This window comes from Xenopus tropicalis, chromosome 9 (genome assembly GCF_000004195.4).
Source record: "Xenopus tropicalis strain Nigerian chromosome 9, UCB_Xtro_10.0, whole genome shotgun sequence".
NCBI classification, from domain to species: Eukaryota; Metazoa; Chordata; class Amphibia; order Anura; family Pipidae; genus Xenopus; species Xenopus tropicalis.
The window spans coordinates 28287723-28306162 of NC_030685.2; the positions used below are offsets into that span (position 1 = coordinate 28287723).

At 37.0% G+C, this 18440-nt stretch overlaps 1 protein-coding gene across 2 annotated transcripts in view; it reads right to left on the minus strand.

The window, feature by feature from the left end:
- unkl (unkempt family like zinc finger) overlaps positions 1–18440 on the minus strand; it is a 46586-nt gene that overhangs the window by 8277 nt on the left and 19869 nt on the right. The window contains exons 7-11 of one of the 2 annotated variants that reach the window (XM_012970032.3): positions 17643–17727; positions 17121–17287; positions 9475–9660; positions 7025–7087; positions 4978–5155 (exon numbers count right to left, since the gene is read on the minus strand). In XM_012970032.3, coding sequence (XP_012825486.1) covers positions 4978–5155; positions 7025–7087; positions 9475–9660; positions 17121–17287; positions 17643–17727 — 679 coding nt within the window. 2 annotated transcript variants of the gene reach the window in all.

The following is an 18440-nucleotide window of genomic DNA, read 5'->3' on the forward strand; positions in this document are numbered from 1 at the left end:
AGTGCTCTACTCCATGCTCCTCTCACACACACTGAGAAGAGAATGCTCCTAAGCACACCAGCTAATCTCGGCCAGTGTCCCTTCTCTGGTCATGTGATCACTCTTACATCGGCACACACTATCAAATAACCAGCACTCACACTTATTAATGGGGAAATGTTCAATAAACAGTACTTAACGCAACATGAAACAGCTCCTACACCACAAAAAAACTCTCTTTTCTAAAAATGAATGAAATGCAATTCCACTATAAAATAAAATATTTCAGTAGTTTTTAATTTGTCATTTCTATTGAAAGCAGCATCTGTTTGGCTGCATCTGTTCTGGTTCACTACTGGTTCTGACTCCTAACCCCACAGAAAGGGATAAACAAATACTGATGGAGTTGCAATAATGCTTATAAACAGTTCAGTGTAAAATGAAACTGGGTAAAATAGATAGACTGTGCAAAATAAAAAAAATGTTTTTAATAAAGTTAGTTGGAGTGGGCAGATGTCTAATATAATGGGGAGACTCTACTTCCTGCTTTCAACTCTCTAAGCTGTTAGCAGTCAGTAACCAATCAAATAAACATAATTTCAAGTAACTTTGCATTATACATCAATTAAAAATTCAAAATAGATGCAGCTTTTTCGTGATTTTTAATGTAATAATATGGTTTGGAACAGTTCCCTAAGCCTAGCCCCTGTTCCCTTACTGATCTGGCTGACTACTTTGAGAATCAGAAAATAAATGTAACAATAGTCGACTGTTCTCAGCCTGCACACATGATATAAATAAGGTAAACAACATCACAGTGCAATGCATTGTGGGTTTTGTAGTTCCTGCATGCTGTCTGTAAGCTGTGGAGAAGCTGTTACAATTTCTATCAATGTTTTTGACCCTTCTCTCCTGCCAGGATTTCAAATGATGCAGAAAGAGAAGAGCTGTTTTGCAGCTGGATTTCAGCATATACAAATGGTATTTATTTACCGTATATACTCGAGTATAAGCCGAGTTTTTCAACCCCAATAATGTGCTGAAAAAGGCACCTTCGGCTTATACTCGCGTATATATGGTTAGTTTGCGTTCTGCGCTCCCACCCCTCCCCCGCTGACGTATGTTCGTGCTGGCAAGCTTGCGCACCACCGGTGCAGGGGGGGTGCGGGGGAGGATGCAAATCCTCCCTTGGAGGCACTATTGTGATCCACATAGAACCACATTATGTTCTGTTCCATTATAATCGTTTTAGGAGGATGCAAATCCTCCCTTGGAGGCACTATTGTGATCCACATAGAACCACATTATGTTCTGTTCCATTATAATCGTTTTAGGAGGATGCAAATCCTCCCTTGGAGGCACTATTGTGATCCACATAGAACCACATTATGTTCTGTTCCATTATAATCGTTTTAGGACATGTAATAATGAATGGAGTGGTTGGAGGCGTAAGGCTTATGGAATACGTAGAATATGGCATAGACTAAATATTTAATTCTGCTGAGAAGCTCCTGATACCCCCATGTGAATGGAAGACATCTATTGCCACTTGTAACAGGCACTTTTGGCACAAAATACATATTTGAGCATATTGGGGTTTAAAATTGTCTGTTGCAGTGGTGACACCACACCATCGCGTTTTTTTTGTCCAGTGTCCAACCAACCCAGTCCGACCCTGGTGACAGGCAGTTTCTATTGAAATGAGTTACAGGAGGTGTGCGCGTGCTGTGACTATGGGATGGACAAGGCTGCATGGTGATATGGAGACAGAATGCAGAACTGATTGTCATCAGCGCCGGTAGGTCGAAAGGCACCAATACAATAAATCACCGAATCTGCAGTTAACTTTTCATGCACTTTGTCAGTGTTTCACCATCATGGCCTCTTCCAGGTATAATATAGGTTATATTGCAACTTTGGTGTGAGTGTGAAAGCCACAAGGCTTGGATATAGGATACTGGTGATGGCTCAAAATTGATAAGAATAGAATCAAATTATTGTATTTGATGTGCCGGTTGGACAAGGATGCATTGTGATATTGCTGCCTATACTGTCTCCTATGCATTACCGTTCATGTTGTGGTGCTAACAGGCTTATACTTGAGTCAATAAGTTTTTCCAGTTTTCTTAGGTAAAATTAGGTACCTCGGCTTATACTCGAGTATATACGGTATATTAGGGACTGCTGTGTTTTGTGGAGCTTTTAAAGGAGAAGGAAAGAAAAAAAACAAGTAAGCTGTATCAGAAAGGTCTATGTAAATACAGCCATAAGCACTCACAGAAAAGCTGCACTGAATCCTCTTATCAAAAGAAACACAGGATTTCTTGTCTCCTTTTTTTGTAAACATGTTCTTAGGGTATCTTCCTCTCTCAGAAAAATCCTTAATTCCTGGGGCCAGAGTCTGTGCATTTCTCCCCTCTCTCCCTCCTCCTGCTCTCCCCTCCCATTCAAAAAACTCACTCCCTAAGCTGCAAGCAGGAAACTATAAAGACCAAGCTAAAATGGCAGCTGCAATCTTACACAAACAGAGAAAGCTTCTAGGGCTCTTTATTCAGGTATGGTAATGGTTTCTGCAGAATAAATACAGTGTTCTAGGTGGCACTAATGTGGTGAATCTATTGGCAGTAAAATGCCAAAAAGACTTTCCTTCTCCTTTAATACAATTTGGTTCAGATGGTAAATTAATGTATAAGAAAAATTGCATATTGGGTGGAGATCCCCTAGCAAATATCTTAAAACTCTAAAAGAAAATAGCAAATGTGTTAAGATCTTTATAGATTTCATGGTACAGCTATATAATGCAGGTTGGGACATTTGCTTGCCCCGGTTTTCCTTTCATGTTGAAATAACATGCAAATTTGCATGACATTCCACTCAAAAGCCAATATAAAAACAGGGACTATAAAGTTTAAAATAAACATTGATCCCTCACAGCCACTTGACAGAGTGATCACACAATGGTAGGACTTTGCCAAAGGTGAACATCCCATTTTTATTTTTAATAATAGGTAGTTGGCACAAGCAAAACTGTGATTTGGATTGCTTATCAGTTTCATGTTTTTCATTCATGTATTGTCTGTAGTGGAAGCCCGGCTGTTTTACGGGAAAAAGGTACTACAGGTATGGGACCCATTACCCAGAATGCTCGGGACCTGGGGTTTTCCGGATAAGGGGCGTTTCCTTAATTCGGATCTCCTACCTAAAGTCGGCTAAAAACATTACTTAAACAGTAATTAAACCCAATAGAATTGTTTTGCCTCCAATAAGAATTAATTATATCTTAGTTGGGATAAGTACAATGTTCTGTTTTATTATTACAGAGAAAAAAGAAATCATTTTTAAAATTTGAATTATTTGATTAAAATGGAGTCTATGGGAGATGGCCTTTCTGTAATTCGGAACTTTCTGGATAATGGGTTTCCGGATAAGTGGTCCAATACCTGTATTTCCAAAAAGGAGGGAGTTGCTTGGTTTCTTATTATCTCAGTTCAATAGATTTAATGGCTAATCCCAACCCAGGTATTATTATTAGGGGGGGGGGGGTCTGGCGTGGCCCACTGGGTAGACAGTGGTAGCCTGTAAATGGCACCCACTGGGTGGTCTCTGCCAGCAGAGAAAACCCAGATTTGCCTTCCTTGCACCCCATATGTATGTGCTTAGACAGGACTGGAATTAGCTTGTCAATGCACACTTTGAGGACACTGGCCAGACAAATACTGAAGTATTTTTCTGCCAAAATCAGATTTGTGTGCACATTGAGGGGCATATTCCAGTCCTGTCTATGGAGCACAGTGAGGCCAAATGGCACATTTTCTCTGCCACTGTTTTATGAAAATGCAATATGTGCCATAAACCTAAATATAGTGTGAGTTTTAATTCTGTCCCAAAGTCCTAATAGCTGCACCAAGTCTCTGAGAGTCCCTTTTGATTTTTAAAACTTTCTCCTTTAAAGGTCCATCATACCCACAGAATGTAAAATTTAAATATTGTAAGTTACAATATAGTCACTTCCAGGCTATAACATTATCCCCTAATATAATCAATACAAGAGTATGATTGTTATTACAATATTAACACATATATATATACAGGTATAGGACCCATTATCCAGAATGCTCGGGACCAAGGGTATTCCGGATAAGGGGTCTTTCCGTAATTTGGATCTCAATACCTTAAGTCTACTAAAAAATCAATAAAACATTAATTAAACCAAATAGGATTGTTTTGCATCCAATAAGGATTAATTATATCTTAGTTGGGATCAATTACAAGGTTCTGTTTTATTTCTACATAGAAAAAGGAAATCAGTTTTAAAATTCTGAATTATTTGATTAAAATGGAGTCTATGGGAGACGGGCATTCCGTAATTCGGAGCTTTCTGGATAACGGGTTTCCGGATAAGGGGTCCGATACCTGTACATGCAAAATCAGGGTTTTGGCGTCTAAGAGGTGTTCTCCTGGGAACCCCAAGTGTTGGTTGATATTGTACCTTTACTGATGAGGATCTGGAGCTGCAGCACAAAAACTAAAGTGTGGAAACTACCTAGCGAACACATTTTCTTTTATTATATCAGTGCTGTTTTTTATCTTAGGGATAAAATGACCACAGGTACTCTTTCATGTTTAAAACTGTGACACACTGACATGAATTCTCAAGTCCATCCCAACAGAACCTGCAGCCTATAAAATCCGACACCTATTATAGTGCAGAATAATTCTATACAAACCAATTAAATGGCACTTCAACAATGTGTAGTATTTGTAGGAAATATAATGCCCCGTAACATCTTTTTAAATACAGGCAAAAGCAAAGACATATGGGTAAAAATAAAAGCTGACATACTCTATATTAGGTTGTAAGCTCTAACAAGCATGGCCCACTGTTAGCTGTAATATATATATATAAACCCTTATGATGTACAGTATCGCAAAATATATTGGTGCTTTATTAAAAAAATAATAATATATGCACAGTAAAGACAAAACATGTAGGCTTACCTATTACTGATTCAACTGTATTACTAGCAGGGTAGAATGGGAGTGCTTTGGCATTAACACTTGATAGCGCAGTAGGGGATGAACTATCTGAGCCAATACTGGATGCCAGACTAGAAGTTATACTGGAGGTTATACTGGAAGCCAGTGGGTTTACCACTGAAAAAACACTGAGATGGCTCTGTTTAAAAACATATATATATATATAAATGAAATAAGTAACGATGCATTTGTTGCAAACAAAATAAAAGCAGCTGCAAATACAGTACAATAATAATATGTTTATTAGTATAACAAAAAAAATTCTAATGCAAAGAAATTACATTTACAGAAAAAAAAAATCAAAATCTGCTTTTATTTAGATATGGTTTAGTTATATTATATAAATCTTTGAAACCTGTCATATATATTTATGTACTTTATTAACAATATAAACTCTGCAACTGGAAAATACACCATCATTAAAAATAATCCCCAAAGACAACTAAAGCCTTCCAGTCATTTACAAATATAGTAATGTGCCATTATTGGGAACGTGAAAGAATGTTCGTGTATTATGGGGCAGAATGCAGAAAATGCCAGCACTGTTTGTGTAACTGTGAAATGAAACTGCTCAAGGAGCACACTATTGCCCCAGGAGAGCCTAAGAATAAAGGCTAACCATGGACAGCCAGCAGTCATGTAAATAAACACTGTGACTTTGAAAAAACACATGAACTCTGCATTTGTCCTGGTGATGAAGGGCACAGTAATTGTTATTCCTCTTAAATCACCTTTTGCTTACAGTGTGCCCAGATAAGGTAAGCAATATGGCTACTCCAAATAATAAATGCAAATATACAAATTAGCAAATTTATATATATTAAACTTCACAACTATTAGTAGCTTTAAAGTCAAACACTATAACATTGGTATATAATATTATATATAGTGAATCATATTCCTCCTATTGTAAAATATACATATATATAATAGAACTCCAAGGTGACTTTTTTTTGTAATAGTATTCAATTTTTTCAACATAAAATAATGTCTTTGGATGGAACATTTGTCCTATTAATGAAGTAAGTATGCATTAAATAAAAGTATAGTGTGTATCATTATAATAACATCAAATGAATGAGGTGCTACATAATATAATATACCAAGGTGACTTAATATCCTACTAATATACAACAGAGGGTATAATCTCTTGGTGCATGATAGAGCACTAAGCATTATGTATAACATATGCACCATTTAAAAAGATATAATTTACAGCCGGGCTGCCCAACTGGAGGCCCGTGGGCTAAATGTGGCCCTCCAAAGAATTTTTATGGCTCTTAAACTGCTCAGAGGCTCCATAGACTTCACTGTATGAAATCATAATTTTAAGAGAGAGAAAGAGAGGATTTTGCGCATCCCTAAAATAAACCCAACTGTTTTGCCTCCAATAAGATTATTATAGCTTAGTTATGATCAAGTACAAGGTTCAGTTGTATTATTACAGAAAAAATGGAGTCTATGGGAGATTGCCTTCCTGTAATTCAGAGCGTTCTGGATAATAGGTTTTCAGATAAAGGATCCTACACCTGTACAAGTAATCAAATTCAGTTTTTAGCTAGAAATTCTCACTGGGAAACTAGAACACTTTTTCCCTCTAAATTTGACCAGGCACATCTGCCATAAAGCAGTGGTTCCAAATTGTGGGGCTAGCATGTGGAGACAAGAGGAGTGGCAGGGTGGGCAGCCAAAACATATATATTCTGTCCCAAATACACCTAAAATGTTAGCTTGGTTGTAAATGAAAGGGTTAAGTATATATCTGTGCATTAAATAAATTGGGCTTGTGCCAAACATACTTTATGCCTATTTCTTTAATCATGAAAAATCTATGGTTTGCTTTATTTTACAAGCTTAACACAGCAAATTTCCATTTACCCAAAAAAGCTCCTTTATCAAATAATGATGGGATAACATTAGGGTGCACAGTTAAATAAATTTGGGGTTTGGACATCTTCCATGGCTGCTGACAAACATAATCTAATACAGATAGTTCCACATTTCTTACCTGCTTATTTTCTTGATCATTCATTTTGTGATTACTATCCAATGCCAGGCACTTGTGTTTTGCCTATAACAACAAGGAAACAAATGTAAAGCTTACCATAAAACAATCATAGAGAGGATGCATCAAACATAAAATATGATGAGAAAATTGAGTTAATACATGCTCTGAACAGAAACAGGTCATTTCTAGAATGTATGTTGAATTATTATCAAAGTCCCATATTTCCATAAGACACACAATGCAGATAAGCAAATAAGTCCATTATAAAGCAAGTTGCTATGAAGAAGACAGATGGATATGGTAAGAAAGGGGTAGGGAAACAACTGCAAAATTAAGAAAACTTCCTTAATATTAGTAAGTTCCATAACACATACAAAACAGATAAAACACAAATCATTTATAGGCAATTAAAAAAAATGCTGTAATGTAAGTGCCTGGCTCCCCTTATTGTCCAGTCCTCTTATCGTGTTATGATGTCCTTACAATCAACATAAGGGGGCATGGATTTGCAGCCAAAGTATTATGATATGATATAACTGAAGGGGTGGGGAAAAAGCCAGAAATAGCAGAAGGTGGATATTCCTAGGCTTAGCATTTGCAGAACAATCCCATAGGTTTTTCTCAGCCTATACACAGAAAAGCCATAAAATGGTGTCAATGTAAGTATCCCACTGTCCACAAACATACAATACCAATGCTGTGTTTGACACATCATGTTGGTTGTCTGGGAAGTAATTTATTCATTTTAGTTTAGGGTGACTATTGTCACCCTATATAAGTATAGGAATTTGCAGGTAAATGATGACACTACCAGTCAAAAGTTTTCGAACTCCCTGGTTTTTCTTTTAAGCATATTTGGTATCATTTTAAACAAGCTACCCTTAGGCTACTGCCACACAAGGCTATTTCTCCCCCTGCATATAAATGCAAGTGGATATATAGTTGCTCCACTTCTTTGCAGTCCGTCTTGTATCTGCACTGACAGAACAGATTTTCATTGCAAAATGCCATCCCTTTCATGTTTCCACACCAAAATCCCTTCATGTCAGCACACAGGTCGACGCTGTGCCTGTCAGTCCAGATACAGGAGGGCGCAGATTGGCTCTTTATCCACCTGTGTTGAGGCATTAGCCTAAGACGTTAAAATGTCATTAAGGAATATGTATATGTAATTTAAGACATTTGTAAGACTTATTTTATTTGATACATTTTAGATCTAATCAGAAAGGGAATACATTTTGATCAGGAAAATTAGGCACCATGTGTTTGTTTTTACCTTGATGCTAATACTGCGATAGTACCCCATCTATATTGACCTAATTGGGTAACCACTTAGGTCAATATAGATTGCATATGTAATAAAAGGCACTAATTTTGTACAGGAGCGGTTACCCAAAGCAACCCATCTTATTGGTTGCTATGGGTTACTGCTCCTGGGGGGCATGGACTGCAATTTGTGGATTCTGGCAAATGGCAGAGGGGCTGCTGTAAGATGCCATAGACAATCAATATTTATTGGGCTGGTTTGGGCTGTTTGGGCCTCCATGTACTTGAAATGCCAGGGCCTAATTTGATTCGCAGTCCAGACCTGGCTTCTGGGCGGTGTCTCTTTTATTACATATGGGGGTTAGTATTGGAGAGCTTGATCTATTACACTGGTGACACTCTTCAAGACTCTTAGCAAAACAACTTTTGACTGGGTGTGTACACAAATACTCGGATAACAAAGTGATAAATATTTTTATATTGGGATATTTAAGGAATAATGTACATTTGCCACTCAGCAGCTTTGAGCTACTTAAAAAAAAAAAAATAAATCATAAAATAGTCAGTTTTCTCTTTATGAAGGGTTTGTGCAAATAAAGTTATTCCACCAAAACCTAAGAAAACAGATCTATAGCAACAGATGAGTTAGATAATCTACAATGTACAAATGAACAGCTTGTGAGGCAACCACCTAGAAACCTGGAAAAAAGGCAGTTTCAAATGAAAAGTACAATCATGTTTATTGTTGAAGTGAAGCACAAAAACACCAGCACAGCCACTAAAATGTTACAAAATGCAAGGCCTCTTGGGAAAGAAATAATGGATTATGCAGATTGAAGTCTGTATGCAAAAATGTAGCAGAAACAGTTAATCTACAAACCACAGAGTCACAAATCAGTCACTTGCATATGGTTAATATGTGCCTGTTATGACTATGTCCATAGAAGTTTTAAGCATGGGAGAGGTGACTACTTGACTGATTTTGGAGCATATACATAAAGTTGGTTGCTACCATAGCATGGTAACAAAGTTTCAGACACACATTAAGTTATCTATAAATGAGAGACAGATTGTTAACAATAAGAAACATGACTTGGCGGGGAAGACATCTGTTGTAAACATGTACATGTTCCAAAACTGCAGGAAGAAATTCAGATCTGAACACCCAGTTCTATAATACATACCTGGTCTTCTCTTTCAAAACCTGGTGCCCTCGGATAGTTAGAGCTGAGTGAAGAGACACCTGGGGTGGCAGATTCACAACACAAACCATTTGCTAATGATTTTGGCCTGCCTATGGATCCAACAGGCGAGAAGGAGCTACTGCTATCTGAGCTTGATGTAACTGTTGGACTACTACAGCATGAAATCTGTAGAGGAAGAATATGAATACAGAAAGCAAATAATGGATATGCCTGATTTTTTTTTTTTTTTTCTATGCAAATATAGAATATTTCTAAATAAATTTACATAAATGTTATTGTTCCCTGCAGTAATGAAGTTACTGTTTAGGAAAACAATGCCTATTTCTACAATGAGAATAATCCTCCAATTCCCTCTCACATATGATTCACACTGATAATACACATTTTCCCTCTTCATTTGTAAGTATTGTGCTTTCCTCACAACATTCTCATTGAGACTATGGGGTCAGGCATATAGAACAGAGAGCAGAATCTTTGAAATGAGGATCACCTAAATACACTTATCCAGTGAGGTCATGTGAATTGCAAATCTTGAAGTTTTGATTTTTGCTTTCCTTTTAAACCCCAACAGTAAGATACACTCCTTTGTATTGGACAAATCAGTTGTAGATGGCAATGTCTGTTTGCTGATATTGGTAGGGGTCGCCAAATTCCAATCCCATGACTACCACATCAAATCATTGCTGTTATCTCAATTCTGATCAATAACAATAAATAATTAGCTGAATCTCTGCTACAGTGGTTCTGACTTTTGCTCTATCTCCAGTTAAAATCCTTCTGACACTGAACAGACTTTATTGGGAACAAATACAAATTTGATTTAAATGACTTAGTTTACCTTGGTCCAGAGATTTCTAAATTCCCTGCCAATTTTAAACTCTTAACATGTGCCCAAACTGGTGTAAGATTCAGTCGAATGAAAGGGTTCTGAAGGGGTCCCCTGTCTTAATTAAGAAACCCCCTAAATTGTTTTGAACGTTAAATGCAACTGTTGCACAGACATGATTATATGTTACTTACAGTTGTTTAATGACTCCTCAACCCAACATTGTACAAACAGCACAGTCATGCAGTGACACTGTGACAAGTGTCAGTATTGTAGGGAAAATTTGCCCCTGGGCTGTAACCCATGGCAACCAATCAAATGTGTGTTTTTGTTGTTCAACCTGCAGCTGGCTGCAGACAATCACTAACTAGTTGCCATGGGTTACTGCCCATGTGCAAATTTGCCCAGTGTTTATAAACAAGCCCTTTTGATTCATAATGAACAAAATGCAAACAACATGACTGGCCTCTTTGCAACACAAAATGACAGGCTGAAGGAGAGACATCTCAAAAACCTTTTTTATTTTTAAAAAATATATTTACTACAATTTGGTGGCATAGTTTCTGTGCCAGCTTAAAGTCACAAAAGTCTTTTAGTGAATATCTGTGCCTCATTCATGCTGGTGCTGATTCATCACATAGGCTCTGAGCTGCTGTCAGTTACTTGAAAAGTATTGACAAATATTCAGTATCTATAAATAATAAATTTCACAATACAAGAGTGATTGATAATAAGTCCAGATTAACATAAAACTGGAGCACAGAAACAAGTACAATCTAAATCAGAAAATTGATATGACAGATGCAACATCAATTTCACATGACACCCAAAACTTAGTTTAAAACAACATCTTAACGCGCACTGAGCATGTGCAATGCCGCTGACACTCAAAAGATGCAAGATGGGGAGATACTGTGAATAAATTAGAATGCTTGGATCATTACGGTTATAAGGCTGGTACACCTTTTGGCTGGTACAGTGAGTTTAAAATATAATACAATATTTCTAGCCTTATTCATTAAGATTTACATTAAACAAATTACAGTTCTCTTAATAGACCTAATAGAGAACACATGCAAAGTTAAGCACAAGCTATTTCAAATAGGTGCAATGTCTTTTTTCTCTGTGCTTGATCCCACTGAGCATACTCTGGGCACTCACCACCCACACTTTTCCCCTTCCTTCCTCTGTGGAGAAATTCTAATCTACCTCACTTTAAATTTCTCCAGGACTACATGTACTGGTCAGTACTGGGTCTTAAATTCCTTGGGGATATTCTGACTAATCAGACATTTCCCACACCCCAACAGCAAAAGATAAAATTCAATAAGCAAGACTTACAATTCTAAAAGGTACCTCCAATTCTGCCATGCATTTACAGCACAATTTCTCTCGCTGGAGGAGGCCTATAATACCCCTCTAGTGGAACTACTTCTGCATGATCCGGTCCTGAAAAAACTGACATCTAGACCAGGCACTTATAGCCCCTCACCGTTTATCAAAGCAATGCATCGCTGGCAATGGTTCCTCCCAGCCCTGAGTGAGGAACACTGGGAACACTGACTCGCTCTACATGACAATCTCCCTGTGTGGTAACTTAATCCAGTACAAATTCATTCCAAAAAAATGGGTCATAAACCAGAGGCTTGGTGCCCAAAATGCCAAGTATCAGAGACATCCTTCCTGCATTTATATGGCACTGCCCCCCAATACAGAGATTCTGGGGAGAGAGAGGTAACGAGATACCTAGCAGACAACCTGGCATTACTGAAGGTCTTCTCCCTAGAGACCTGTTTACTAGGCTTAGTGGAGAATTTAGTACCTTTGACCAAGGCTAGATCTTTTTTGAGGGTAACTCTGAACTATGCCAAGAAATCAGTAGTAATGAACTGGATAGGTAACAATGCCCCGATGGTTACTCAGGGGGTCAAGTTAATTAATAAAGTCCTCCCCGCTATCAAACTGACATATTTGGCCCAAGGATGCCCAGATAAATTTGATTCCATGGCTGGCTGGCAATCGCTTTCTAGATTAACTCTGTACTTGGATAGGACAAGACAAGCACTAATGTATGTATGTAAGGTATTGCGTAACATGGTTGCTCTGTGTATCTTTCTGATAACTACTTGTCTCTCCCTGAACTGTATATTGGAGACAGCCACACACTAATGATTGTTAATGACCGCGAACCATGCTTTGAACATGTTTCTTTATTTTTTTTCTTACATTTAAGGTTTGAGGCTACAATTTTATTGCTAACATTACTTATCTTTATATTGAGGCCAACTCCTATTGAAGGGGTGGTCCTTCTTTACGTAAACTTTTTCTATGTTATAGAATGTTCTATTCCTAGCAACTTTGGTTGTCATTGTTATTTTTTTTTTTATTTATTTTTTTTAATTATTTGTCTTTTTCTCCTGACTCTTTTTAGCTTTAAAATACGCACCACTGACTCAAAACCACAGCCAAAAACTATTGCTACAATATTATTGTTACTCGTACTTTTTGATACTTAACTTTCTAGTCATATTCCAGTCTCACATTCAAACCACAGCCTGGTTTCTAGGGTAAAAAAACACCCCAGCAACCAGATAGCTGAAAAACCAAACTATGGAGCTGCTAATAAAGTGAAACACCACAAAAAACTAAAAAATAAAGACCACTTGCAAACAGGCTTAGTATATCAATGTCTACATCAATCTAAACGTTTATTTAGAGCTAAACAACCCCTTTAAATTACTAACTGGATGAAGAAAAATGCAAAATAATTTAAAAACCACACAAAAAAATGATTTTTAAATGAAAATAAATTACAGATTGGTTCGACACTTGCACTGTCTATGCCATACTAAATTGTAAACTACAACTTTAACATAACACTTTTATACATTACCCTATAACTAACAGTTTTGAATTGATCCTTGAGAAAAGGCAAATAGGAAACAGTCAGTTAGAATAGAAAGCATTTTGTTGTGGAGGGGGCCGTTTTACCTTGCTTTTATGTTAAACTTGTTAAAATGTATTGTTAAGCTTCTGATATAATGGAGAATTGTTAACAGTTACTATATATCTGTAAGAGTTACTTATGTCTTTGTATATCTAGTATAAATAAATTTGAAGCAACTGGACTTGTTTAGTAATCATTGAAGACGTTTCACTACTCATCCGAGCAGCTTCTTCAGTTCAACTGACTGGTATGGGAGTTTGTCACCAAGATTCAAGGAGTCAAACTAGAGGCAGAAGAAACTATGGTATCATATGATGTCACTTCACTGTTCACATGTATACCTACCACAGAGGCTACTGAGACTGTAAGAAATCGACTGCAGAAAGATAACACCCTCAACAGCAGAACGAAACTCAGTCCCAACCAAGTATGTTTATTGTTAGATTTGTGCCTGAACACCACATACTTCAAATACAAGGACCAATTTTACAGGCAAAAACATGGCTGTGCAATGGGTTCACCAGTTTCTCCCATTGTAGCAAACTTGTATATGGAAGAAGTGGAAAGGAAGGCCCTACTCACATTCAATGGAACTACACCAAGTCACTGGTTCAGGTATGTAGATGACACATGGGTTAAAATCAGATCCAACGAAGTGGCGGCCTTTTCAGAACACATTAACTCAGTGGACAACAACATCAAGTTCACAAGGGAGGATGTCCATGAGAACAAACTTGCTTTTTTGGACTGTTTGATATCCATTCAAGAGGGGGGTATCTTGAAAACAGAAGTATACAGGAAACCCACTCACACGGATCAATATCTGTTGTTCGATTCCCACCATCCGCTGGAACACAAACTGGGTGTCATTAGAACTCTACACCACAGGGCGGAAAGTGTAACAACTGATACAGAGTCCAAGGACAAGGAATGTAAACATCTCAGAGGAGCACTGAAAGCTTGTGGCTACCCAGACTGGGCCTTTGTCAAAACAAGAGCAACTGAGCCCAACAGGAACACCAAAAGGAATAACCGTCCTGAGGCAGAGAGAAGGCGCAATATAGTCATCCCCTATGTAGCAGGAGTGTCGGAGAAACTCAGGAGAATTTTCAACAAACACCACATCCCTGTGTTTTTCAAACCTAGCAACACACTGAGACAAAAACTTGTACACCCAAAGGATCCAACACCAAAGGAAAAACAAAGCAATGTTGTATACGCAGTCCAGTGTAGCGAGGAGTGCACAGACCTTTACATTGGTGAGACAAAGCAACTGCTCTCCAAGCGAATGGCTCAGCATAGGAGGGCGAACACTACAGGCCAGGACTCTGCTGTCTTTCTACACCTAAAAGACAAGGGACACTCCTTTGAAAATAGCAATGTCCAAATTTTGGACAAAGAAGACCGCTGGTTTGAAAGAGGTGTAAAAGAGGCCATTCATGTCAAAGTGGAGAAACCATCCCTTAACAGAGGCGGGGGACTTCGACACCATCTGTCTGCTACATATAATGCTGTTCTAACATCTGTACCCCGGCAGTTTCAGAACTCTTCACACATCCATTCATGCAACTTTAACAAGTAACACCTGTTTGAAGAGTTGCATGATACTTGGGTAATCCTTTCAAAGTAACTCCACAGCATTCACACCTCTGTGAGTTTCAGATGTCACCTTTCTGAAGAGTTACATAGTGCCATTGTGATTGGATTAGTGGAAGAGTATATATGCTGAGGACTTCCCATACCAGTCAGTTGAACTGAAGAAGCTGCTCGGATGAGTAGTGAAACGTCTTCAATGATTACTAAACAAGTCCAGTTGCTTCAAATTTATTTATACTAGATATACCATGACCTGGATGAATGAAAATCTTCATAGACTTATGTCTTTGTGTTAATTTTATTATCAGATGAAACTGTAGACATATTAACATAAAACATTTTCTTTTCTTTAAATAAACAGAAACCACTGGGAAACGGTTAGAATTTCCTGTTAGATAGATGAACCCTGTAAATCAGAGGAGAAAACAAGCAATTTTTTTTGAGAACCCTAAAAGAGATGCAAGATGGAATTAATTAAAAAGAGGAAATTTTTAGTAGTTTCATCACATAGGGAAAGAAATAAGTCAGTAAGAGATGGTTCCCCACAAAGGGCACTGCACTGGTATCAGGCTGCTTCCCTGGGAGGTGCAATGCTGTATCAAAAGGCACGCAAAGGCATTTTGGAAACCTAATTGAAGGCCTGTCTTCCATTGTTCACAGTTTGACAGAATTTATATTAAAGAAAAAAAAAATTATAAAATCCTTGATTCCATAAGTGGGACTTTGCCAAACTTTTAACAAACTTTACAATTATTGAAAACATAAAATATGTTTTATAATAAAGCTATAAAGAACAAAATAGAATAACGAAAAAAATTACTTGAAAGTTTTTTTTTTCCAGATATAAGCTTTAATAACATTAATGGCAATATTTTAAAGGCATAAAATGGCTTGCATAGTTGTGATGTCAGTATGGATTTGGAATTGTATTCTGATACTGATAAAACTAGATTTCAATCAAATCGTTTAGAGATGATTATTGGACAGTAAAATCTTCATTTGGGTGCATGGCTAAAGTCTGTGAAACGTCTAATCATGTCCCCCTAAATATAAAACTTTTACTGCAATAATTGTCTACTTCTCCATATTAGAATGTTTAAAATCTAATGTATTGTAAACAATGCTATGGGCAGAAATCCAAGGATATACTTCTCTTCCAGCTAACGGTTCACAGGCACACTCTAGCACACAGGCTATTGAAAACACTTCCCTGTTCTGTTGCAATGCATCCAGATTCTTCTAGGCTTCTGAAGCGCCTGACTTTACACTGTTTAGGACTTATAAACCACTTCCTTCTACACTGTGGTGTAGCATTTTCCAGCTACACATCTCCAGTGCCATCTCAGCCACCTATATCAATGTGCCAGAGATGTATTCATCACTAACCTACGTACTGTGGTGCTGTGTCACACTCATAACATGGTACACAGGATTTCTCAATCAGTAATACATATTATACAATCAGTAGAGTACTTCCTGTGTTTCTCTAATATAGCAAAGGGTGTCTAGACACTTTCTTGGACTAATGGAAATACAATAAAAATACTGATTATTATATATTGACTAACATGCTGACAATCCTAGCCTTCAGCTTTTTTTATTTAACTCATTTGAACAATGAAACTTAATTGATGCAAAGCAAAATGGGAAGTACAAAGGAGCTTAATTATAACTCAGGCATACACCTGTAGTATAGAAAGAAATCGTCAAGCATTAAATGTTTATATGAAACAAATGGCTATACAATAACCTGAAATAGAAAATGTGAATTGCCTGATGCATTAGTTAAGCTGCACGGTGCAGGCCTCTAGATTTCTGGCAACAATATCAAATGCACACCAAAGAGTTAAGTTAAAATTAAGCTAATTTAAAAGGGTTTACACAACATATGTACATACCAAAAATAAGGAGTCTTGTGTCTAGGATGTATTATAAAATATAGCATATATACATATAAAGAAGGTTCTATAACGGTTAAATATATTTTAAGGATTATATATATATAATATATATATATATATATATATCCCCAGATATACAGTATTTAAAGGAATTATTTTGAGAGACACTTTAATATTAATATGTAACAAAACTGCAAATGTCCCTTCCTTAACAATAGTTTGTCAGTCATTCAGGTTCACATATATCCTCAAAACAGATTGATACTTCTCCTAAACAAGAGACACTGTGTAAAATGAGGCTTTTGCTACAGTTCGTAGTTTGTAAATGTAAATGATAGCTGCATGCAATACTCACATTTACGGTTTGTTCATTGTGGTTCAGGATGCTGTTAGTACAACCCAGATTTGTGCTCCACTCACTGGAAAGACCTATACTGTCACCCGAATAAAGGGAAGGACCTTGCTTTAAATGGCAGCTTGACTGCAACATTACATTCATAGCCTCCTCTGCTGAGGGAATTCCTGTAGGAGAATATGTTATAAATCCCAAAATCATTATTGTAAACCAAAAACAGAACCATCCAAAAGAATGGATGCAGAAAAGTCACTAAACTAAACCACCAGGTGGAGGCACTGAGACAATACAATTCTAGGAGGTCCAGTTTCATTCTCAAGACAGCACCTGGCTGTGTCTAAATGTAGATTTTAAAACTGCTATCTATATAGGACAGGGGCTGATAGTGACTGAATAAATCTAAGCTAACCTGAACACCTACTGTAGCACAAGGATGGCAGAATTAAATTAGATAGATGTAAAAAATGGCAAACAGACAGAATTTAAGACAACTTTTTTTATTTACTTAACTTTATTACTTACTTTCAACATGGGCAAAAGCACAAAAGGGACCTCTTGGACAATATCCAGTTTGCCTCATGTCATTGCATTTAGTTGATTTATAGATCTATAAAAATTGCAAAAATTTGTAAGTATAGAAAAAACAAGTGTACCGTCAACCTAAGAGCTCTGGTATGTAATAAAGATGAGAGAACAAAAAGAATACAGCATAAAATTTACATACAAGTTACAGTGTTATTTAGGAATAGATCTATCTATAGTTACGTTTTACAAGCGTTATTGAGTGTCTTGTCAGAATCCTTTCTCCCCAAATATGATTAGTATTAAGGAGTAGGGGTTCAAATGGGTAACAGTGATCAGAGTACTACCACTCTTTCAAAGCCTTACTCCTACAAATATATTGAACAGAATGATGTTCAAATGCTCAAAGCAGTTAAACACATTAGAGCTCATTTATATCTGCAAATGCAGTGGGTAACTTGGACATTTACCTGAACTGAGTTACAGGTAAAACCATTTTCATTAAAAGGTACTTGCGTCTGAATGATCTCTTTACACTTCTGTATAGTTACACTCAGTGCTGTTCTGTTCTTCCTACCAAAACTGAAATTTGCCCATTTAATTTGTGGATGTAAATTATCCCTATGTAGACAAAATGATAAATGTTCCAATGCATGGAAAACTTTCCTGACTGTCAAGAAAGATAAACCATAACAAAGATTATATTTCTGGGAACCCTTTTGGATTCCCCAGTTTAATCTCTAATAAAATTTAGATAATAATGTTTAACAGGATTGTAAATTCAAAATTAAAATTTTG